Consider the following 25,217-nt stretch of genomic DNA (forward strand, 5'->3'; position numbering starts at 1 on the left):
TTCGCCGCCATTTCGCCGCCGCCAAATCTCGCCGCCCTCCTCGCCGAAGCAAAATCTCGCCGTGCTCTTCTTTCTTTCTCTCGGTGTCGCCTCCCTTGCTCTCTCTCCCACCAAATTCTTTTATCAAGGAATGTTTTTATCTCAATTTCATATCAAAATCCTAATTTTTATGAATACTTTGTGTGATTTATAAACTAATTTATGATTTTGGTTGATTTTGGTTGTAATTTATGATATTGGGGGTGTAGATTTGGCCGAAATTAGGGTTTTTTCTTTTGGGTTTTTTGTTCTAATTTATGATTTTGGGTATAATGTTATTTTAGATTTAAAATGAGTTGTATTTTGATATTGTAGTTAAATTGAGGTCGGATTTGAGTTTGAATTTGTGTTTGTGATGAGTTTTATGTTTTATTTATTTGAATATAATGTGTTTTTATATGTATTTAGTGTTGAATTGAGTTTAATTTTGTGTTGAAGATGATTTATTGTTTGAAAATGTTGTTGAATTTGAGTTTGAAATGATTTGTTCAATTAGGTGAAAATGGGCCGTTCAAAGACAACCGCCGGTCACAAAGAAGCCGCCCCTAGCTCTTCTAGGCCCCCCACAAAAAAAATAAGAGGTCTCGTCAAGCCGAACCCGAACCCGTAGTGGATTGTAATAGTCGGGTATTCACTAGCAAGGCCGCAGAAGAACGCTACGACATCCTCGTTCAACGAACTCCGATCTTTGAACGAGGGTTGAAGGTGAGCTCAACCACGCCTATAGGGTCTCAAATCAACAATACCATCGAAGGTTTCTCTTGGAGAAAATTTTGTGCCACACCCGAGCACAAAGCAAACGTTACGCTCATGTACGAATTCTACGCGAACTTACCAGATCACGAGGATGATGTGGTGACGGTTCGTGGTGTAGACGTTGATTGTAGTGTCGGAGCCATCAACGCATTGCTAGGAACCCCGGACATCGAATTCGAGAATGAGGGTTATCGACAATGGTTGAGAAATCCTAATCTCGATGAAATGTTGAGTTTGTTGACTACTCCAGGAGAGAATTGGGTCATGGACAAAGGAGTTAGAAAGCTTTTCCGTAAATCACTGACGAGGTTAGACTTTTCTTCTTTTTTGCGTGTATTATTTTATCTATTGTATGTTTTAAATAGAACGGTGTTTATTTTTTCTATTAATTGCATGTTTTAAATATAACGGTGTTTAATTTACAGGCTCGCAAAAACGTGGATTTATTTCATTTGCTCCCGTCTCTTTCCGATAAAGCACTTCACCCGTCTCGACGAGGAACATGTCCATCTTTTGTTTTGTATCATTCGTGGTAACACCATCAACGTCGGTCGATTCATCTACAATTGGATGAAGAGAATCGACTACAAGAATATCAAAAATGGGTTGCCGTATCCGTCAATCATCTACGGCTTGTGTCTGAATGCCGGTGTTGGAGGCGCAAAACACGACACAACCAAGAAGTGTGGGGCGCCTATTAATGACAAGACGATCGATAGATACATTGTCAAAGAGCCGGAAGAGGAGGAAGAGGATGAAGAAGATGAGGATGAACCGTCACTCAACGAGCCACTGTTGTGTTTACAACCACCTCCGGGGTATGATCCCGCCACCCAAGAGTACATTGCTCGGTGTAGCCACTATCTCGTTGGCGGGTATCAACACACCCAAGATTACATGTACCAACAAGGACAATATGGCGCCGCGGCTTTCGAAGGATTGAACGAGCTGATTGGTCGATGGGACATCAATCAGGAGAATCAATACCGGTTTCCTCCATATCCTCAATACACATACTATCAGGCGCAAGCACCGCAATGGCCACCGCATATGGCACCTCCTCAGTACCCGGGGCCACCACCACCACCACCACAACCACCTACGAATGACAACGACGACAACGAGTAAATTTTTTTATGTGTTTTTTGAAACCTTCTAAGTTTAATAATTGTTTTCATCTTTTTTTTATGTGTGTGAGACTTAAATATTTATGTCTTTATGTGTGTTTGATACTTGTTTCAGATTTTAATTTGTGTTTGAGACTCGTTATGGTATTGTATGAATTTATGTTTGAGACTTGTTATGGTATTGTTATGGTATTGAATGGATGATTTGAGTATTTAAAATTTATGTATTGATTGTGTTTGATATTACTTCAGATTAAAAAGTAATAACTATAGATTCTCCCCGATGAAGAAGACATTAGCCGCGGCCACATGTTGTTTTGGACGCGGCGAGTCATCTTCGCCGCGGCGTGTTTATAAATGGCCGCGGCGAATTGGGTTCCTAAAAAAACATAGACTCTGGAACTTATTTCGCCGCGGCCAGGTGTTCTATTGGCCGCGGCGAGACATCTTGGCCGCGGCGTGTTTTGTACATGGCCGCAGCTAAGTGGGTTCCTAAAAAAACATAGACTCTGGAACTTATTTCGCCGCGGTCAGGTGTTCTATTGGCCGTGGCGAGACATCATCATGGCCGCGGCGTGTTTTATACATGGCCGCAGCGTGTTTTCATCATGGCCGCGGCGGAATATTAAGCCTTGACGTTTTATAGTCTTGGAAGCGGCCATATTAGTATTTATCAACAGGATATTAACAATAATTATATAAAGTATATATCATAAAATAAACTAAAATACATATTTTTTTTGTTTTCACACTAAAATATGATTGATATCCGAACGATGTAAATGAGAAACATCATCATCATCAAAATCTTCGATCTCTTCATCAACAAGTGGCAAGCCGGATGTGAATGGGGGGATATTAGACATGTTGTCGTCTTCATCTTCTTCAATATTTCTCGCTTTCATGTGAACCACTAATGACAAATCTGGATTGACGGGTTCTGGTACGTAAAACACTTGAGTTGCTTGTGAGGCCAAAATAAATGAATCATTCTCGTAACTTGTACATCGAAAGTCGACAATCGTAACTCCATCTTTATCAACTTTAACATGATTGTTGTCTGCCCATTTGCACTTAAACAAAGCTATTCGTAGCCCACAATAATCAAGTTCCCAAATGTCTTCAATGTACCCATAATAGTTCATAAAAGCTTTTTTTGGATTTTTATCCTTTGCCGAAGAAACGTGTAATGCTTCAGCAAGTAATGTAACACCACTATTTTGAACGGGATGCTTGTTGTCTCTTTCTTTGGTGTAAAAAGTAAAACCATTAACAGACCAAGCAGTGTACCTTGTAACCATTGACGAAGGACCGCCATATATTTTTCTCAACATTTCTGAATGTCCTGATTCTTGAAATAATCGTTTTCCAAGCCACTTCTGAAACAAACGATTGTGCTCTTCTTGTAACCATTTTTCATTTTTAGCTCTTTTTGGATCATTTGCCCTCAATTCTTTCAAATGAATATCCGCAAACGGCGTGACCTCGGAAACGTTATGCAAGACATGGAGACTGGCTTGCTCCCACTCTTTCCGGTTGACGATAGAATAAGTACCTATACATAACCACTCATATAAGTAGTGGTCCTCTCATGAATAAGTTAAATACACAAAAGAAAGTGTCAGAAAACATACCTGTAGATAAAGCTTTTGATTCATGACTTGTGTTCTTTGGCAACCCAATCGCGTCTGCATTAGTTAAATACTCCGAACAAAATTCAACGGACTCCTCAGCTATATAGTTTTCTACTATGCTCCCTTCCGGTCTATTGTAGTTCTTCACATAACTCTTCAACACTTTCATGTAACGTTCGATTGGATACATCCAACGTAAAAATACGGGCCCACATAATTTCACTTCACGTACCAAGTGAACAGTTAAGTGAATCATGATGTCAAAAAACGAAGGTGGGAAAAACTTCTCTAGCATGCATAGAGTTTTTACCAACTCCGATTGCATGGAATCCAACCGAGTAGGATCAATAACCTTCGAGCAAATCGAGTTGAAGAATACACATATCTTGGATATTGCAAATCTCACATCGGGTGACAAAATTCCACGCAAGGCGAGAGGTAACATTTGTTGTGGAAGCACATGACAATCGTGAGTCTTCATTCCAATAAGTCTCAAATCTTTCATAGATACAAATCTCGTATAGTTTGAAGAATGACCATCGGGAACTTTGATAGACGCAAACCATTTACACAACTTCTTCTTCTCCTTCCGATCTAGAGTATACTTAGCCGCTAGAAATTTTGTTTTTTGTCCGACCTCCTCATCGGCGTGCAAAATACTTCTTATATTCAGCTCCTTGAGATCCCTTCTAGATTTTATTCCGTCTTTCGATTTATGTGGATCATCAAGAAGAGTACCGATAACGGATTCGCAAACATTTTTCTCGATATGCATAACATCCAGACAATTCCGAACGTAGTGCGTCTTCCAATACGGAAGGTCATAAAATATCGATTTCTTCTTCCAAGGATTCTCTTGAAACGACTCTTTAGTACTAGCACGACGCTTTCTTTTTCCAAGGACTTCATTGACGTTTTTTACCATCTCGTAGACATCTTCACCAGACAAAATTCGAGGAGGGAGCCGTTCTTCTGTGTTGCCATCAAATGCTTGTTTTAACCTTCTAAATGGGTGGTCTCTTGGTAAAAATCTTCTATGCCCGAGAAAAACAGTCTTCTTACTATGCTTCAACCGAATGGAAGATGTGTCTTTCATACAAATAGGACAACTAATCGAGCATTTCACAGAATATCCTGACAAATTTCCATAGGCCGGAAAGTCGTTAATAGTCCACAATAACATTGCCCGTAAGTTGAAAGAATCTCGACGATAAGCGTCTTTAACCTCATAGCCCTTATCCCATAACATCTTCAAATCATCAACAAGCGGTGCCAAATAAACATCGATATCATTACCTGGTTGACTCGGTCCTGATATCAGAAGCGTTAACATCAAGAACTTTCTCTTCATACAGAGTTTTGGAGGGAGATTGTAGTTCACCAATATAACCGCCAAACACTGTATTTACTGCTCATCATGCTAAACGGGTTCATACCATCAGTTGCTAAACCAAGATGAAGATTTCGGGGATCAGCACTGAAATCCTTATACTCAAAATCAAAGGATTTCCATTGGGCAGCATCGGCAGGATGTCTGAGAACACCATCATTGACACGTTTTTCGGAGTGCCAAACCATGTTCTTCGCGTGTTTGGCACTATTAAACATTCGTCGGAAGCGTGGCATTGGAGGAATGTACCATAACGACTGTAATCATAAAAAAACAATAAGAAGCATACCATTATAGGCTATACATGTACACCTTCTTGATATATCTCAGTTAATCTATTCTCCCACATCCATTTTTTTCATCTTCAATGATAGAAAATCCTAGATTTTACAACAAATACCCATTCTAATTACCAAGTTATAAAAAACAAGTATATTCAAAGCAAGTAGGAGAATAACTTACAAGATTTGGACGTATACTAGACCTCCAGCCAGGGTCGACCTCCAAACCGAGCTCGACCCCCAGGCGAGCTCGACCCCTTAGGCGAGCTCGACCTCCAGCCAGGGTCGACCTCCAAACCGAGCTCGACCCCCCAGTCGAACTCGACCCCAGGCGAGCTCGACCCCCCTAGGCGAGCTCGACCTCCGGCCAGGGGCGACCTCCAAACCGAGCTCGATCCTCTAGGCGAGCTCGACCTCCAGCCCGGGTCGACCTCCAAACCGAGCTCGACCCCCCAGGCGAGCTCAACCTCCAGACGAGCTCAACCTTCCAGGCGAGCTCAACCTCCAGGTAGGGGCGACCTCCAGGCGAGCTCGACCCCCCAGGCGAGCTCCCTCCAGGCAGTGCGACCTCCAGGCGAGCTCGACCTACAGGCAGGGCGACCTCCAGGCGAGCTCGACCTCCAGGCAGGGCGATCTCCAGGCGAGCTCGATCCCCCAGACAAGCTCGACATCCAGGCAGGGGCGATCTCCAGGCAAGCTCGAACCCCCAGGCGAGCTCACCCTCCAGGCAGGGGCGATCTCCAGGAGCGCTCGACCCCCTAGGCGAGCTCAGCCTCCAGACGAGCTCGACCCTCCAGGCGAGCTCGACCTCCAGGTCAGGAATCAAAGACGAAGAACGCATTCCCGAAGAAGAAGAAGGCAAAGCATTATTTCCCTCTTTACGATTCTAAGATCCTCTGAAGCTCCCGGACGCTTTGGGCCGATCCAATACTAGGCACGTGACTATTCCCGGCACGCCACGTGTCCTCAAATGTTAAATCCAAAAAACGGCTTAACAATTATGACAAGATATTAATATTGATTTCAAGATATTAATATTGACAACGCTAGTAACCATTCAGATGGTTGTGGTCAGATTCAAAACGATTAAATTATGAGATGTGTGTGTGTGTGTGTGTGTGTGTGTGTGTGTGTGTGTGTGTGTGTGTGTGTGTGTGTGTGTGTGTGTGTGTATTTTTGTTTAGGTACGTCTCTTTGTGTGTTATGTTAGGTAAGTCTGATTTGATCATGTGTGTGTGAAATATTAGTGTTAGTTCTAATTAGTGTTAAGTTCAAAGCTAAACCATGTCTCAGGGTGTTAGTACATGGTGTGGCTTTTTCTTATGTCTCAGGTGTTTATGATTTTGTGTGATTTTGGTGTGTGTTTTTCCCTTGCCTGCAGGTTCAATGGGTTCACTATATTAACTTTGCTTGTAGGGTCTCCTTCAAAAAAAAAAAAAAAAAAAAACTTGTAGTGTCATAAACAAATTGTAAGTAATTTATCTCTTCCAAATATTTGTAATGCCAAATTTATGCATGTAAATGTAAATGATATTTATGATTTATGGGTTATTAAGTTATATAGCCACACGGATATAGTGGATTGAGATATAGCCCACCTTTGGTTAATTTCTTGTAAATAGCCAAGTAAACTTATTAACAAATTAATAGAAGCCTTATTTAACACAACCAAACATATATTTTAGGTAGTTAATTGGCTGCCACGTATGCAAGTTGGCTATTTACAAATTATTTACCAAAGGTTTGCTAATTTACAATTCCTATAGTTTAGGTGGCTTACGTAGCCAATTTTTTGTTGATTTAATGAAATATGAGATTTTTTTATATTATTATTAGGTATTTTTTGGATATTCATTTATTATAAATGTAATTTAGTATATATATTTATTTAAATATATATTTTTATTAAATAAATTGCTCTACATAAATAAGATGTAGTCTATATTGTTAAAATAGAATTTCATGGATATAAACTACAGTTAAAAAATGTAGTCTTCAAGAGAAAAGACTGGAGTCATAGGCAAAGAGATAAGACTCCAGTGCAATAGATGCCACAAAAACGCAGTAGTCTATCTAACTCAATTAATTATAGGGCAAACTAGCAACGTAGCCAAATTGAAACGTGGTTTTTGAGATCTAGCCAACGTTTGGTTAATTTTTTAATCTAGCCAATTTTTGAAATTTACGGGTACAAAATAACTGAAATACCCCTAAGTAATTATAATGCTTTCTTTTTAAAAGTAGTAGCCAACGTTTGTAGAATACCAAATTCAAAAGATATGTTTAAATTAAAGGCAATAGTTTTATAAGGGAATTTTTTAATCCTGTCATTTGATTACACAATCGGGTACAATCTCACAACCATCTAAAAAGGGATATCATTTAATATTCAAAGATCTTTCTCTCTCCATACTTTTCATTTCACTTTCAAAGAGACCCACCAAAAACACCGACATCTCCAAAATCACTGCATCCGGCCATGAAAGCTTCAACATTATCAATCTCTCAACCTTTGACATTTTTGTTGCTCGACTTGTGATCAACTCAGCTCCGTTTCTATTTAAAAAATTTACTAAAATTAACATAAATTAAACCAAAATAAACAGAAAATTTACACATAAACTTGAATATGGGGAAGTTGTAGAGAGAGATTGAGTTTGGTGGGTCTGAGCCTTAAACAACGATGAGGAATATACACACAAATTTACAAAAATAAACAGAAATATTCAACAGAATTGATATTCATCCAAAATCAACTGCATCCGGCCATGAAAGCTTCACCATTATCAATCTCTCAACCTTTGACATTTTTGGGTCCGAATACCTTCATTCAGAGGCTGAATCGGACTTGCTGAGAGCGGAAAATTCTACTAAAATCTTGTTCGACGGCGGCGAGCATGGGCTTCGTAATCTTCTGGAATTGTCGCACTGTTTTCAAGAGAGAGAGAGAGAGAGAGAGAGAGAGAGAGAGAGAGAATCATATCTAGTCCTTTAATGGTAGAATTTGTTGTTAAAAAACGTTGTGTGATAACTACCAAATCAAATTGGCTAGATATCATTTGAAAGAATTTTAATTTTAAATAGATTTAAATATAAACCGATTGTACTATAAAAAAGGAAAGAAATTCAAATAGTAGAGACGTGTATTAAAGTCTCAAAAATAATAAACGTTGGCTGTAAAAAAATGATTCCAAACGTGGGCTGCAACTTTTTTTTAGCCGATTTTTCTAAAATGGACAAAGATGTAATTTTCATCATGATTAATATAGGCCACGTCATCACTTGTGGCTATATTTGAAAGTTTATTTAAACGTCGGTTAGATTGCAATTACCACGTTTGAAGTGGCTTATCTCGTAGAATTATTGTTAATTATAACTACTCTTTAAAAATGTAGTGTTTATTGACTCTCAACTTGAACAACTACATTATAAAAATGTAGTCTTCAACAGAAAAGAATGGAGTCATAGGCAAATAGATCCAGTGCAATAGATGACACAAAAACGCCGTAGTCTGTCTAATTAAATCAATTAAGACTACTTGTTAAAACTTTAGTGTTTTTTTCTTATGTAATTGAGTTATATATAACTACATCATAACGCTGTAGTATTTATAGATGAGACTAGTAAGACTACATCTATAAAATGTAGTTATATATTTTAACTACAGTCTTATAAAACAGATACACTACGGCCAAAAACTGGAGTCATAATCAAAGAGATAAGACTCCAGTGCAATAGATGACAGTCGGTAAACTGTAGTCGACTTAAAATGACTACGGTGTTCGGCAGTAGTTAGAGGCCAAATTTCTGGTAGTGAAGAGGGCCCACTAATACAGCTCAAAACTTTCACTTCTTCCACCATTTCACTCATTAGCCCTAAAAAACCATCTCTCATCGATCTTCTTCTCTCTTTCCACCAACCTCTCTCTTCTCTCCTCTTCCATGCTCTCTCTCTCTCTCTCTCTCTCTCTATATATATATATATATATATATATATATATATCTCCCTCACACAATTGATTATAAATGAGATCAAATATTTATCATTTTTATTTGATTTCATAAATGTTACATATGGAATCAGGTAACATTATCCCCAGTGGCAATAATATTGTGGTGATGTTTCTTTTTACCCCGTCAATCTAACAAGATACATTTTATGGTGATGTTTTTAAGTGTGGTTCAAAATGAATATTGACAAACATGCATGTAGGTTCTTGCTCTTTTTTCCTTTTTACTTGACATCTTAACAAGATAGGAATGATGAGACATTCGTCACACACTCAAGCAATTACCAATTTGCTTTTTTCTTTATTTATTTATTTATAAAATGTTAGAAAAAGAAGTGCTCTCTCATGAGTCTTGAATATCAGAGCCATGTTTTTGTTTGTTTGTTTTGTGTTATATTCAACGAGATAAATGGATAGATGTCATTAAATCCGTCCCACGCATTGAATTTTCTGTAACTAAGGACATCTCTTGTCTTTTCTGTTTGACTTGGTGTCTCCCATTTTTGTAAATACATAGTTACATAATCTCCAAAATAATTAGGATAAAATATGTGTTTCGATATTTTCGCGCGCAAGTGCACATATCGTCCAAGTAGTAAAGTGTACACGAAGTATGGATATCGATCCTACGAAGAAAAAAATGAATTATTGATTTAATCAATGAGACACGAACTTAAAGAACGTTGAAAAAGATGTCACAAAGTAAAGAAATATCGGGATTTTACGATAAAGGGAGATAAAGGACTAAGCCTTCACGAGTTTATTCAACGGTTTAGATTCATGGGCGTAACACACAATTAGTATCATTCAAACTTTGCTAATAACGCTCACGTGTTATCACTAAATCTCTCTCGAACATATAACAATATATGTCAATATATCCGGAAAATTTTCTCTCAATCTCAATTCCTAAAACATGACAAGCATTAAGTTAAAGAGCGTTCACACGATTCTATAACAACCTAGCTATGTCTAACCTAGGAATATATTACAGTAATTCAAACTAAGCACACTAACAACCTAATCTTTCTCAAACGTCAATTTGAAATAATAAATCATGCACAAGGTCACGAATCTCGCGAAAACTAGTTCACCCCAAAAACGAGGCTAAAGTGTGCTTTTTAAGATTTAGGTCTGATCCCTTGGGTTTCCACTAATTTCGGAGCAATCCGAGTCATTAAAACTGATCGAATGGTTAAAAACCACTAAAAAATCTTTAATTATCGCTTCTGTCTGGCAGTAAATTGCGGCGCGCAGTCGCTTCTATCAATAAATCCAATAATTTTGTGACGACCCGACTTTTCGGACCGTCATACTAAGCTTAATTCTCTTACTTAGAAAAAAAAAGTGGATAATTTATAAAGTTTGGACTTTAAAATAAAACAATCCTTGCAAATAACCAACATTTGAAATCTTACAAAACAATTTGATGAATATAAGAGAAAATATTTAATTCGGAATTCCAAACTAAAGTAGATGGTTGGAATATTCAACGGAAATAAAACCATAAAAATTCAACTTCAGTTTTGCAAAACTAATTAAACTTGGAAAGTATCTTAAGCATAAAATTTCAAACCGAGTGTTTAGGAAATTTCGTAGCGGAAGTCTTTTAATTAAGTGAGCGGAACCACAACCCAACCCCTTAGCCATCGAACGCCGCTGATCCACCCTCCTCACTTATTTATTTGTTGCTTACCTACAATACGGACGAATACACATAATATGAGCTAACGCTCAGCGAGAATAACTATGACTCACAAAAAAGATGAGTAATGCGATGCATGATCCGGTTATTAGTGTTTTAAATTCTAATAGTGTCATGGTCTTTCGTATCATAAGTCTTATCATATTTTATTCGGGGTTCCCCTAGAGTAGTCGTACCAATTTCAGTGTACACTTTGGAAACGAACTACGGGGCTGTGACCTCCCATAGTTCGCACCATCTAATAAACATATCATATGAGAAAACTCCCTTTATGAGCCCGTAGGTCGGCTCGAGAGAATTCTCTTAATACCTCCGTAGCTCGAGGCGGTACGACTCTCTTACTTATCTTATCACTTTATTATTTGCGTTACATATAAAGATGACATATGACATAAACATAAATGAAACATGCTAATAAATAGAACATGTTATGCCAAAATTGTACTAAACTCATACATAAACTCATCATAACATGACATAACATATAATAATCACAATTCACTCAATAACGTATACATGCACATAAGGGATATCACACAATCAATCATATAACACATATTAACCAATTCAGATCACACACTCATCATAAATTAATTTTAAACTAATCCGTATTGTAGTGAGATTATTCTCACCTTATGGAGTCGGGGAAAAGTTCTTAGACTCCCGAACGATTGGAAAAGCTATTCGGCTCGGGACCTATTCGAACGGATAGGAATTAGGTTCTTAAAAGACACTTCTAGACATAACAAAGTTTCTGGAAAAAAATATCAGAGAAAGAACAGGGACGTCAAAAGACGAAAATACCCTTCGTTCTCGGTTTACGGGAAAAAAAATAATTTCAGAGAAAAATTCTGGAAAAATTTCAGAGCCTAGAAAATATAAATTTGAACATATTAGTCTTCAGTGATAAGACCAAAATTGGAGGTTTAGTTGACGAAAACAAAAGTCAAAGTATACAACGATAAAAAGATATTAGAGAAAACTGAAATAATTTGTATACCGGTCTGAAGATATTTCTTTCATACATAAATACACATTTAAAATTCATATAAAAATTATCATATATCAACGACGTACCAAAATATTTTGTATAAAAATTTCATATAAAAATATGTTTCGTAGGTATTTTAATTAAATACAAAACTACGTTGTTTGAATTAGAAATAAAAAGTCTGCGCGCTGATCGTAATTGATTTTTAGAAAAAAAACGGTTCGTCCAAAAACTTTGAAATTTAAAAGATGTATTACAAACATCCTGAATATTTTGGTAAATAAAATTCAAATCAAAATTCGTTTTGTAGCTATTTTATTAAAATCAAAACGCGCTGTTTGGATCATAAAAAAAAAGTTCTGCGTACCGATAGTAAAGGATTTTTAAAATAAAAAAAACGGTTACTCCAATAATCACAAAAAAATAAAACACACACTGACAACATCTTATATATTTTTGTATATAAAAAAAAAACAGCTCAAACTAATATTTGTAGCTATATAAAACATTGTGTTTTCTACAGTACACAAAATTTATTTTCAGCCAGGAAAAAAAAAACTATCCTTTGATGTTCATAAGAAAAGAAAAGCAAATAAAAAGAAAACATTGATAGGGCTTATCTTCAGGGCATGAAAGTACCTTGATAAGGTTGAAAAGGATTGCTTATTAAGACCTTCAGAGGCAAAAAGAAAGTGATGGCTTTGATTTGTATTTTTTTTCTTTGTGGGAGAGAAAGATCGGGAGAGAGCAAGAGTGAGGTTGAGAAAAATAAACGTGAAAAAAAAAATGAACCAAGGCTGACTTAGAGCATTATATAGAACTTTAATAGGGTTAGGGCTTCCCACATGCTAAGAGGTAAAATAAGAAGTTAATAAAAGGCTTTTTTTTTTAAAAAACCGTATAGTAAAAACAATAGAATTAACAATTGAAAATACTACAGGATCGGTAGAAAGTTGTAAGAATATTACACCTTGCGTCACAGCAGCGAAAAAAAAGAGCACCTATATTTTATTACCTAATATATCATATATATATATATATATATATATATATATATATATATATATATATATACACACATATATATATACCTACCTTTACTTAACCATTAAGGAAAAAGTTAATACACGAATTCATCAAATCCCCAAAAAGAAGGAAACTCATATACGTATGCATTATATACGTGGATACTAAAGAATCATTACCATCATGAGAAAGACTAAAAAAACTTTACTCCTTTTGAACCTGACTTATATATATATATATATATATATATATATATATATATATATATATATATATATATATATCAGTGTTAAGAAATGAGTTAAATTTTAGTATTAATATATATATATATATGTATATATTAGGGATTTCACAAATTTATTGAGACGTACAAATTTATTGATACGTTGATCAATAAATTCAATAATTTATTGACATGTTTGTCAATAAATATTGTGATTTATTGATATGTTGATCAATAAATCAGATGTCATGTGATTTATTTATACATTTGTCAAAAAGCTTATCGGCAAATATTTTAATAAATCTTCAAAGAAAAATTCTAAAATCTGTGAAGATTCATTTACATCCAGAATATATTGAAAAGGAGGTTAATAAATCTTAAAACGAATTCTCAGATGCTTAGAACAATTTTTTTTTAGATTACAAAAAAAAAAAAAAAAAGCATCTAAGAATTTTTGAAGATTTATTTACATGCAGAAAATTTATTGACAAAAATGTCAATAAATCTTAAAACGAATTCTCATATCGTTCGAACAAATTTTTTTGTTGAGATTACAAAAAAAAAAAAAAAAAAAAAAAAAAAAAAAAAAAACTTAAAAAATATCTCGAATGTATTTTTAACTTCACATACTACATATAGTGAACGCCGTTAAATAAAACATGTTATCGTAGAGGGAGACATCTGGCTGAAAAAGCATAACATGCAATGACTAATGACTAAGTTAAGAATTGGAGAGATCGTGATTGTACCACCTTGCTTGTGTTTAGCAGTTGCTGACAAGTAAAAGACATGTACTCATAATAACATTTGCCACGTTATAGTAAGGAAGAATTTCGCAATGCGTTTTTTTATGAGCAAAAAACAGCTGTATTTATATATATAGACAAATGTCAAGCGTATAAGAGAGGAAAGAAAATACAGCTGCCCAAAGCGACGTGGCTTGCTTAGGATTCATTAGCTTGTTCTTAATTTTTTTTTTTAATTCATCTATGTAGATAAATGAAAGTTCAGGAAGTATATAACAACTCTTTTAATGAGTCGGTTTTGATTGCGAGATTCTACAAAGAAAACATGTCTGAAAATATTTTTGTATTGTTATGAGAAATATCTGATGTTGGACTTAATGTTATGATAGTACCTATAATAATAGAACCGAGAGAGAGAGTATGTGGATAGTAACAAATCTATTTTTAAAGGCTTTTTAAAGGCGGTTTGCTTTCTTCAAGTTTCATTATCTCTCTGTAACAGTTCAAGAAGAAAAAAGCTTGCGTTTGTTTTGCTTTGTTTTGAATAATGAAATGTTAAGCCACTTCTGATTCTAATTTTAAATTTTTTTGTATTATGCATTCATGTATATTTTGCTAATTAATATTATGATATCATGTATATATTTTTTTTTTACCAGATATAATAGATAATCAAGTAATAATAATTGAAATTGATTTCATTTATATATAATAACATAATATATTTTGGAGTTCTATAGTTATATAATCATATGAAAATCTTAAATTTTTCATAATAGTCAATGTTTTGGTTAATTATAGTTAATTAGCCACATGTTCTATTAACAATTAATTGATAATATTGCTAAAATAATTTATGCCTATAGACAATCAATGAGAAGGATTTATTTGGGAAAAATTATCAGTTAATTATTGTAAGTAGAATCAGTGACTAATTAAATAAACGTTGTCTATTTGATAAACAATAAGTTTGATGTGTCTTAGTTGCTTATAAATTTCTATATATCAAATGGGGAACATTCTAAATAAATTTATGTGTCTAGTAAAATTTAAAAAATGCTGAAATAATGTTTAAATACTCTATTAATGACTTAAGACATTTTTTTAAGAGTGATTTCTTATGTTTTGCTTACAAAAACATATAAAATAGAATTAAAAAATGACCCATTGATGCCTTTTAAACAGGCCGTATTTATCCATGTTAGCTGTTTAATTTAATCCAAAAAAATCGCAGTAATTTCACTTTCAGCCATGGTTTCATATGTGATAAAAATTGCGGCTGAAATATTTGTGGCTATTATATATAGCTGCAAAAAATGGGGAATATATCATATGTCCCTATGTCATGAATCTACATCCATGACTTGTTGTGACCATATCATATAACCGGGACAAGTTGCGGCTATATACATACTTTTGATTAGATATATATATATATATATATATATATATATATATATATATATATATATATATATTACATGATATAAATACCTCTTATATTATATAATCATACATTACTAAATAAAATTAATATAAAACAAATACAAAATTTATATTAATAGATTCATTGTCAATGCTTGAGGTCATCTTCTTGCCTTTTCGTGATGTTAAATAGTTGTTGCGATAAATTCACACGCAATCGCATGTGTCGCCTACATAATATAATGTAGGTAAAATACGAGTATTGATCCCACATAGACTAATAATTTTAACGATTTAATTTAATTTGACGCGAATTTACTCCAAAGTATTGTCGAGTGATTATTATGATTTAACTACAAATAAGTCAAATACAAGAAAACAATAATTCTAATGAGTTTAATCGAAGAGAAAAATAGGGTCACGACTTCACCACGAACCGACTAAAGTGATTATCCATATTTTGTCTATTATTTTCTCGTTTCTGTGTTATTAATCTCACTCATTCTAAAATATTCAATATCCTCTCTCAAAGTGTTCTAGCAAACTTATGCAATTGACATATCATTGTTCTCTCGGCTTCTAATCCCATTAAAATAATCACACGCATAAAGAACAAGAATTCAAACAATTGCACTCTCGCCTAAAATTTTCTACTAACTGGGATCAACAATGATGATTAGAGTAATACTCTCTCTCAAAAAGCATACGATCCCAGATAACAATTCAAAAGTATCTAAGCAATGAACATAACAACATGCACGACTAATAATCAAGCAACTATAATGGAAATGAGCAATAGACTAAATTAAAGAATCATCAACGCATTAGTATCGGTTCGGGCTACATACCAGCCTCGTAAAAAATTAACATCTAAACAAATTCATAATCAATACAAAGCATAAAATAATATTAAATAACAAATAACGCTTTAAGATTGTTAGCCATATTACTAATAATAGGCGTGATTAAATAGACAAATTGCAAATATTAAATAAATAAATAATCAGAAACTAATAACATAATATGTAGACATGAAATACAAATTAAAGTAAATAAACTAAAATAAATAAACCGGCCAATATCACCAAAAAAAAAATGGTAGGAAGGGAGACGGAGAACAGGTCGAGGCTTGTTCGACAATTTCTTTAAAGTATTATTAATTTCCCACCGGATGCTAGAATAACTTGAGCAACCACCTCCCAGGATATAACGACGTATGAGTTGGACAAAGCACAACCTTATAACTCCGGCGAACTAGAAAGACGTGCCAGAAAACTACCACCAACACCGAGAGAATTGAGGGAAAAAGAGAAAAAATAAACTAGAGTGTAGATTTATTTCTTTTGTGTTAGTGAGCTCTCCCTCTCTCTCTCTCTCTCAAGTCTTCCCCAAATGAGAACATGCTCCAACCTTTTATAGACTCATATTCATGATCGTTTTGAGCATAAAACCGTTGCACAATGAAGACATTTCAATGCACATCAATGTCATAAAAGTGTGTTGAAGGTTCTGGAAAACAAAAATGACTAGCCTTAATGCTATGGTTGTAACCTCCAACTCATTAGTGCATGGTTACAAATACGTAAAAACATATAAAACGTTTGAAATCAAATAAAGAAAATAATTGGTCCAAAAAATTAGACCATAGCAAATATAATCCTTCAAATTTTTTGATGTTTTTTAACACACTTTGATCATCAATTCTCATTTATCTTAGCTCCGATTTATGCAAATAAATAACCGATTTTAAATTTATACCTCTCGCAACAAGGAATAAGAATCTGGTAAAACTTTCAGTTTCGAAAAGTGGACCCCACTTAAATATTTGCAACAAATCAATCAATACATTGATATAAAATACTATTTAATACCATTAAAACGCACAAATTTCCAACAGATGTAGCCCTCTTGGGCCCCTTTAATCTTGCCACTGGTTAGATTAATCTATTTCTCGTCTATGGTTCGACAAATGTAGAATAGTGTAGACAAATAAATCCTATTAGAAAAATTTGTTAGAATTTTATGTAATTAGTTAGTAATTATATATATATATATATATATATATATATATATATATGTATGTATGTATTAGATAGGAGACATAGTAGCCATTGGCGCCACTATCCCACTAGAGAAATTTGTTAGAATTTTTTCTATACAAAACCATGTTCTTTGTAATAAATGTAAGTATATTTCGAAAGAAGAAATTGAGTAATTAATCGAAAGCATAGTGTTCTTTCTCTTCTTCCACTGATCTTAAGTAAGTAATCACACACATATATAGATATATATATATATATATATATATATATATTGTGCAAAATGCAAACACATATATTCAGTGTTGTATCTAATTCAACCTATCGCTAAGAAAATCAAGAAGAAAATAAAAAAATTATAGCTGGTTACGGTTCATGTTTATGGTTGAAAGTAATTGTTTTAACGTTTACCATCGTCCAGTATCCTACAAACGGTGTCTTATCTCCACAAGATAATGGGATGGATTTAATATTAAAAAAAAATTAAATTGCTCCATTATTTAAAAAAAATAGCAAAATAAATCAGTTTTGATTTGTTCATAAATAACAAAATCTGATTACCTCATTATTAAATAAATAACATATTGTTTAATTGGCATGATGCTATACACCCACCATTTTTTATTAAGAATATAATAATTATTTGGCACTTTTTTTATTCTTCTTTTAACGATCGTTTCACAACCCTAGACCTAGGTTTTGTCCAACACTGATAGCGGAATACTTTTCAAGGAAAAATAAATACAAATTAAAAACTTCACAGGGTTATCTAATAAGTGGCTATATAATTAATTATAATAGATTAGACATTGATTATTTTGCAAACAATAAATTTAATATGGCTTAGTTATTTATAAATTTATACTTTAAATTAGATATTCGTTACTATCTTATAGTAGATAAAGCCAAATGAAAAAAGTTTATAAATTAAATTACCATTCATTTAAATATATTTGCTGCTCTATATCTTATGATAAATTAAGCCAAATGAAAAAAGTTTATATATGAGATTAAATCTTCGGATTATTTTTTATAATATATAATTTTTATTTTTATAGCGTTTAACTCATTTATCATTCTAAGTGAAGTTTATAACCTAATGAGGTACGTAATTACGGGTGCATTACATATAAAAGATTATTTGGCGCAATTAAGGTTCGAATTTCAACCTCGTATAATCTCCAAACTAAACTAATATCTATATACATAATATATTTTTGAATATATCGGAAGTATGTGACGTTTTCCAAGACCTTCTCGCCGTCAACAATTCTCTTCTCGCTGTCAACAATATTTCTCATTTAAAATACAATTATTGATGGTATGCGCATGCTTGCAAGAGTTTCGTGGTAAAGGAAAATTCGACTGAAATTAAAATGATAAAAAAAAAGTCAAACATCAATATTCGCCCATTTCAAATATGATTTTTACTCTCATGATTGATAGCTCGGCTAATCATTTTAATTTTAAAAATGATGGCTTAGAACTGTGTCTGATGGCATTTCGTACAAGCTTGTTTAGTTAAGCGATCACCACTGTCTTTACAAAAGTGTATTTTGTCTCGTTCCTATACATTGACTAGTACAATAACATGTTCACGTTATTAAGATACATTGGCTGTTGAATGAATCTAGGCAGAGGTGAATCCTATTATATGTTAATTTTATTAACAGTGTTTTTATTACTTTGTTAGAATTTTATTTCAGTAACTTTTTTAACGTTGATATTCTCAAGTTTTTTAATACAAAAATAATATTAAAACCAATATTTATCTTGAGACTAACCCTCTATTAAGCCATTTGAAACTTAAGGTGTCATAAACTACCCACGGTTTCTCAATTTTTTTAAAAATATATAAAGAACCGAAATTAAATTCAAGCTACATTTTTTTAACTAAGTTTAAATATGAAACAGATATATTAAAGTAGGTAGCTATAAAAGATGAAAACATTGATTACTTTCTTAAAATGATTTAAAAAAAAAAAATTGATTTGCTATACAAGTATTATTCTACATGCGACTATCCAAATAAGTATCTCAAAAAATTTAACTTTTTCCCAAATAAAACTAGGGTGTAAGTAATTGCTCAATTTATATTCTTTACTCCAATATATATTCAAACAATAAAATTAGCAAATAAAACTTATTATCGGAGGTGTTTTCATTTAAAATTTGAACTGGTAAAATAAGTTAAACTATTTAATTATAAATAAAAGAATTGCTAAGTTTATTCATAATTTCAGATCCATGCAAAATAAATCAGTATTTAAATAATAAATTAGCAAATCAAGCTTTCTTATAATTTAAATTCAATTTAATAATTGTACCGGCTGTTCTGAACTACATAACAACAAACTTTAAAAACAATAAAGTTGAAATAATTTTAATCGGACATAGGACTTCTTCATTAGAATCACAGCAATTATTGCGCTATTCTAACGTAAAATTTTACTCTGACAGTCTGACTACATCATGCATATATTTTCAATATTATCTTGTCAAATTAATATTTAAGTACAAAATATCCAACAATCGAAGACGCGCAATGGCCGCGTTATGCACTGTGGCTCAATTATTGAACAGGCTTATAACAGAATATTCCCACTGGAATATAAGTTATATATTGTATGCCTTAGAAACAAGTTAGTTATATATACTACCAAAACCCGAGAGGTTAAAATATACGAAATTTTATGATTTTGATGTATTATTTTTTACAATGCTCACGGTTATGGGTTAGTGAGTATAGCTTCATACGGCAATACAGGGACAAAAACAAAAGAGAGTGTGATGTTGATGTCAACAAGATAATTTACTATACTAAGTACTAACAAACAATTAAGGTACAGTTGAAGATGAGAAATAGCTAACTCAACAAGCTTTAATTGGGCGTAGGACTTCTTCAGTAGAATCACAGCAATTATTGCGCTATTCTAATGTACAATTTTCGTCCGACTACATAATGCATATATTTAATTGATTTGGTCAAATTATTATTTAAGTACAAAGTCCAAACTCCAAAGAAACGAAGACGCGCAATGGCCGCGTTATGCCCTCGTGGATCAATTTAACATGCCTATAGCAAAATATTCCCTCTGGAATATAAAATGATGATCTCTACGTTTAATTATTGTGTATGCCTTAAAGTCAATTACTACTAAAACCCTAGAGAGCTAAAAAAAAAAGGAAAAGAATATATGGATCGGAGGTGGATTAGTTATAACTAATTAGTTGGCACATGGCATGGCAGTACGGAGACAAAACAAAAGAGTGTGCAATGTACGGAGACAAAATAAAAGAAGGGCATGTCTCCCAAAATGATGCAGTTTGTTTATATCAGATCCAAGTCCAGTTACACTCCCCACCGTTCGTCCTCCAATTCATCCGACGGTACGGGACGTGCCCACTCTCTATCATCTTCCACAATATCAACGGACCAAATCATTTCAACTGTTATTTTGTCTTTTTTTCTGTAAATTCAATTATTATGTCTTTATTCACCATTACCTATAAATGTTTATGAGCGAGTAATTTTATGGTACACGCACTTATCAATGATATGTACTATTACCCATTTCACCATCTCCAATGGCCTAGATCACCTTCATAATGGGGTTTTTTTTTCCTCTGAACTTCATAATGGGATTTACATTATATAAATGGACCATAATACATAAAATACGTATGTTTTCATTTCGTCTGAAACATTAAAAATTGTGGTACGTATGTTGTTGCCAAAAAAACCTTATATGTCAATCAATAAAATTTGCGTGTAACTATTTATGTTGACCTTCTCTAAGCCATTAAAATCGAAAATGAAATAAAAGGTGAGAAGATGTAATAAAAAAAAAGTGAAAACTATCAAAATAAATAGTGTTTTATATCTCTTTCAAAAAAGAGAATAATGTTTTCTCAAAAGAAAAAATAATCAGTAATGTTTTATGAGGTATTTTCTTATTTTCCTTCTTCATCTTATTTCTCTCTTTCTTTACTACTTGACAAGCTTCCAACCAACTTCCTAAAATCCAACTAATAACATGTTATAAAAGTCAATCATTCTTTCTGATTGGTACATGATTGTCCATAAAATATACACTAACTAAAAATCACTATATATGATTTGAGCTGAGCTCTAATTCTAGTTTTCAACATGCAATTAACTGTGGCCAAATATTTCCATGAGTTTATATCACTATTGCTGAGTTCATGTGAAATTCGTGTAGGAATTAAACCTGGAAACCAAATTACATATAAAAGATTAAATAAATAGAAGTATAGTCTGAGTTAGCAGTTGTTAGATGAGCACCTGAGAAGCCCAAAATGTTGAATATTATAACCCACTTAAAATAATATAGTAATAAACAGTAATAATAACCCTACTTATTAACCCAATTGAATGGTCATTATGGGGTTGAGGAAATTTGTTCAAAAAGTACTAACAAACTCAAAACTGCACGTTGCATCTTAATCAAGACTGTCACCAGATTTGATGAGAGAAGTAACTTTTTTTTCACCCAGTGTACGGACACTAACACGTAAGACCTCCAAAAATAAAACCCCCCAAAGTACATGGGTATGTCTTGCACATTCATGTTAACCCACGTAATATCCTAGGCCCGTACGTGGGTTGTATGTGGGTATTGGCCCACGTGCAATATCTGTTTAATATTTTAGATAAATTATATTGGTTAATTAATTAAAAGGTAAATTCCTATTATACCCTGATGGTGGGTCTATATAAAGTGAAACCCTAGGGATTGGTCCTCTCTCAACCTATTACGTAGTTTTCTCTGCCATCAAAAGAAAGCTCTAAAGTCTAAAGAGGTCAAGAGAGAGAAACCAATTCCGGTGATCATCCGCTGCCGTCACCGTCACTCTCGTCATGGATCGAGGTAGGTTTTCTCAATCCCTAATGTTCTGTGAAAATCATCTAGTTCTAAGATCTTGGCTAATTAGGATCGTTTAAATTATGCTTACATGTGGTATCAGAGCCTTGCTTATAAAACTTGTGATTTTCCGTTTATGAATTATTTTATTTTGCTATTACTCGATGAAATTATGTTGGTCCATATGTGTTTGCGCTCATGTTTATGTCTCGGATTTATGGATATGATCGAGGCATACGCGATCTCATTATTATACCTGCTACAGCTTTGGTACGTTCAATTAATAATTTGAATCAACTGCTATTACGATTTCTTATTGTCATGTGTTCATTGTTTGAATTATCAGAAGCTTTCACCGATTATGTTAATTGGGTCCAAATATAATGGGTATTGATATTCAGTGACTTGAGGAAAAGGTTTTATATGCATGTGTAGTCTTAGAAATTCACATTGACTCTATATCTACACATGGAGTGTAATATGATGCATCAAGTTTGTTTTTCCTTTATGCATGTCTCTGATGATGTTTTGTAGATGTTCATAGTGGGATAGATGCTTTTATTTTTACAATTGTCAATGCTCATATATTTTTTTTTCTTTCATGTTTTTCTTGTTTTGTTGATGTGCATTACAAAGAAAGTACCCGTGCAAAAGTAGATATTCAATATGCGTATCTTCAATTTATGTATATTAATGATGAGGGTACGTATTACGTTTTCCTTTTATTGAAATTGAATTTTAAGGCTAATTAGTTTATTGCCTATTAAGAATAACAGATTCCTTTTAAGTGAATATCAGGATTTGACATATTTTGATTATCTTTTATTCATGAAGTTTGATTTTGTCTTATGCATATTACATCATTTTTTTTTCTTAATGACCTGGCAAATTGAAATTATTTTATTGTTTAAACCTGATCACCAAAGTGATATGGTTTTATAAAGTCTTATATTGCCAAAGGATAATAATTATAGAATAATGTTTTATAAAATTATTTTATTTTGATATCCATATTATGATCAATTTGTTAGTCACCAAAGTGACCGAATTGTAACGTTTTTTTTGGGTGTCAATGAAAATAAATTTCAATTACTCATGTTTATGTGATGCTTTTAAAGTAAATGACATTATGATATTTTAAGTTTTTTATCATGAGTAAATTGAAGTTCACGGTTATAAGACATTTTGGATCGCCCAAAGGTTGATTATTCGTTTTATAATTCATGAACATTATGGTGGTAAATTGATATGCTAGGTTAGGTATGTTTAGTATATCCAAAGATTGCAAATATATCTAATTCAAGTATGTCAATAACCTATTATGTGAAAATTTATTTTAGCATCATTTATGTTTATCTTATCGTATATATTATTGATCTGCCCAAAGGTGACTTCAATGTATATCTTATGTTTATTTCACGTATTCTGAATCTATATTATGGATTAGGTTTATTACTCAAAGCATTAATGTGTGAGCATATATTATTATTTATTTTTGCAGCCTCTTTTCCTGTTTCTCTTCAGTCGCAAGCCATGTCTGTTATTAAGTTCAATGGTCTTAATTTCTCTGAATGGTCTGAACAAGTTCAGTTTCACCTCAGTGTTCTGGATCTTGATTCGGCACTCTTAAGTGAGAAACCTGCTGCTCTAACTGATGCTAGCGGCGCTGACCAAAGATCATTCCATAAAGCTTGGGAAAGATCTAACAGACTGAGCCTAATGTTTATGCGAATGACTGTAGAAGACAACATCAAGTCCACATTTAAGAAAACTGAAAATGCTAAGGAATTTATGAAGTTTGTGGAAGAAAGCTCTCAGTCCGACTCGGCTGATAAGTCACGGGCTGGGGCACTAATGGGTAGGTTAACCACCATGAAGTTTGATGGTTCTCATACCATGCATGAGCATGTTGTCGAAATGAAGAACATTGCAGCAAGACTGAAGACCATGGGAATGGAAGTGAATGAAAATTTCCTAGTAACGTTCATCCTCAATTCCTTACCTCCTGAGTATGGCACATTTCATGTGCATTACAACACTCTGAAAGATAAATGGAATGTGCATGAATTACAAAGTATGCTCATTCAAGAGGAAGCGAGGCTTAAGAAATCGGGAAATCATTCTGCCAATCTCGTTGGTCATAAAGGAGCTAGAAAGAAACCATGGAAGACTGGAAAGGGCAAGCAAGGACTATCAAAGATTAATGAGTCATCTGTCCAAATCCACAAGAAGGAACTAAGCAATGATGCGTGCCGGTTCTGTAAAAAGACTTGGCACTGGCAGAAAGATTGCCCAAAACGTAAGGCATGGTTCGAAAGAAAGGGTAAGCCTAGTGCTTTTGTATGTTTCGAATCAAATTTTGCTGAAGTTCCTTATAATACTTGGTGGCTTGATTCTGGTTGTACCACTCATGTTTCAAATACGATGCAGGGATTTCTTACGACCCAAACCATAAGCCAAAATGAAAAATTCATCCTCATGGGAAACAGAGCCAAAGTCCAAGTTGAAGCCATTGGAACCTATCGTTTAGTCCTAGACACTGGGCATCATTTAGACCTTTTTCAAACTTTTTATGGTCCCTCTGTTTCTCGCAATCTGGTTTCCATATCTAAACTCGATAAAGCTGGGTACTCTTTTAATTTTGGGAATGGATGTTTCAGTTTATTCAAACAAAATATTTTCTTGGGTTCTGGTATTCTTTGTGATGGTTTGTACAAACTAAAGCTTGATACCTTTTTTGCTGAAACTCTTTTAACCGTGCATCATAATGTTGGTACTAAACGTGGTTTATCTAATGAATCGTCTGCTTACTTGTGGCATAAACGTTTGGGTCATATATCCAAAGAAAGAATCGAAAGGTTGGTAAAGAATGATATCCTACCTAATTTGGATTTTACCGATCTTGGAGTTTGTGTTGAGTGCATTAAGGGAAAGCACAC

General features: G+C 33.6%; 2 protein-coding genes across 2 annotated transcripts; both read left to right on the forward strand.

Moving 5' to 3' along the window:
• The first annotated feature begins 738 nt into the window (after positions 1–738).
• On the forward strand, positions 739–2,118 carry LOC149388480 (uncharacterized). The gene is made up of 2 exons (XM_089624491.1): positions 739–1,103; positions 1,221–2,118. Exons 1-2 carry the CDS (start codon positions 850–852, stop codon positions 1,921–1,923), a joined length of 957 nt encoding a protein of 318 aa, XP_089480617.1. The 5' UTR covers positions 739–849; the 3' UTR covers positions 1,924–2,118.
• Positions 2,119–24,174: 22,056 nt separating this feature from the next.
• On the forward strand, positions 24,175–24,856 carry LOC149388481 (uncharacterized). Its single transcript, XM_089624833.1, has 2 exons — positions 24,175–24,601; positions 24,709–24,856. Exons 1-2 carry the CDS (start codon positions 24,175–24,177, stop codon positions 24,741–24,743), a joined length of 462 nt encoding a protein of 153 aa, XP_089480959.1. The 3' UTR covers positions 24,744–24,856.
• Positions 24,857–25,217: the final 361 nt, after the last annotated feature.

Source organism: Urtica dioica, chromosome 8 (genome assembly GCF_054948205.1).
Source record: "Urtica dioica subsp. dioica isolate 48M chromosome 8, U.dioica_male_clone48M_v1_H2, whole genome shotgun sequence".
Taxonomy (NCBI): Eukaryota; Viridiplantae; Streptophyta; class Magnoliopsida; order Rosales; family Urticaceae; genus Urtica; species Urtica dioica.

Bases quoted from the DNA above. Each gene is read 5' to 3' on its own strand.
- LOC149388480 (XM_089624491.1), top strand. From the start codon at position 850: ATGTACGAATTCTACGCGAACTTACCAGATCACGAGGATGATGTGGTG. The intron at 1,104-1,220 runs GTTAGACTTTTC...TTTAATTTACAG, and splicing joins TTCCGTAAATCACTGACGAG to GCTCGCAAAAACGTGGATTT.
- LOC149388481 (XM_089624833.1), top strand. From the start codon at position 24,175: ATGCATGAGCATGTTGTCGAAATGAAGAACATTGCAGCAAGACTGAAG. The intron at 24,602-24,708 runs GTAAGCCTAGTG...AATACGATGCAG, and splicing joins GGCATGGTTCGAAAGAAAGG to GGATTTCTTACGACCCAAAC.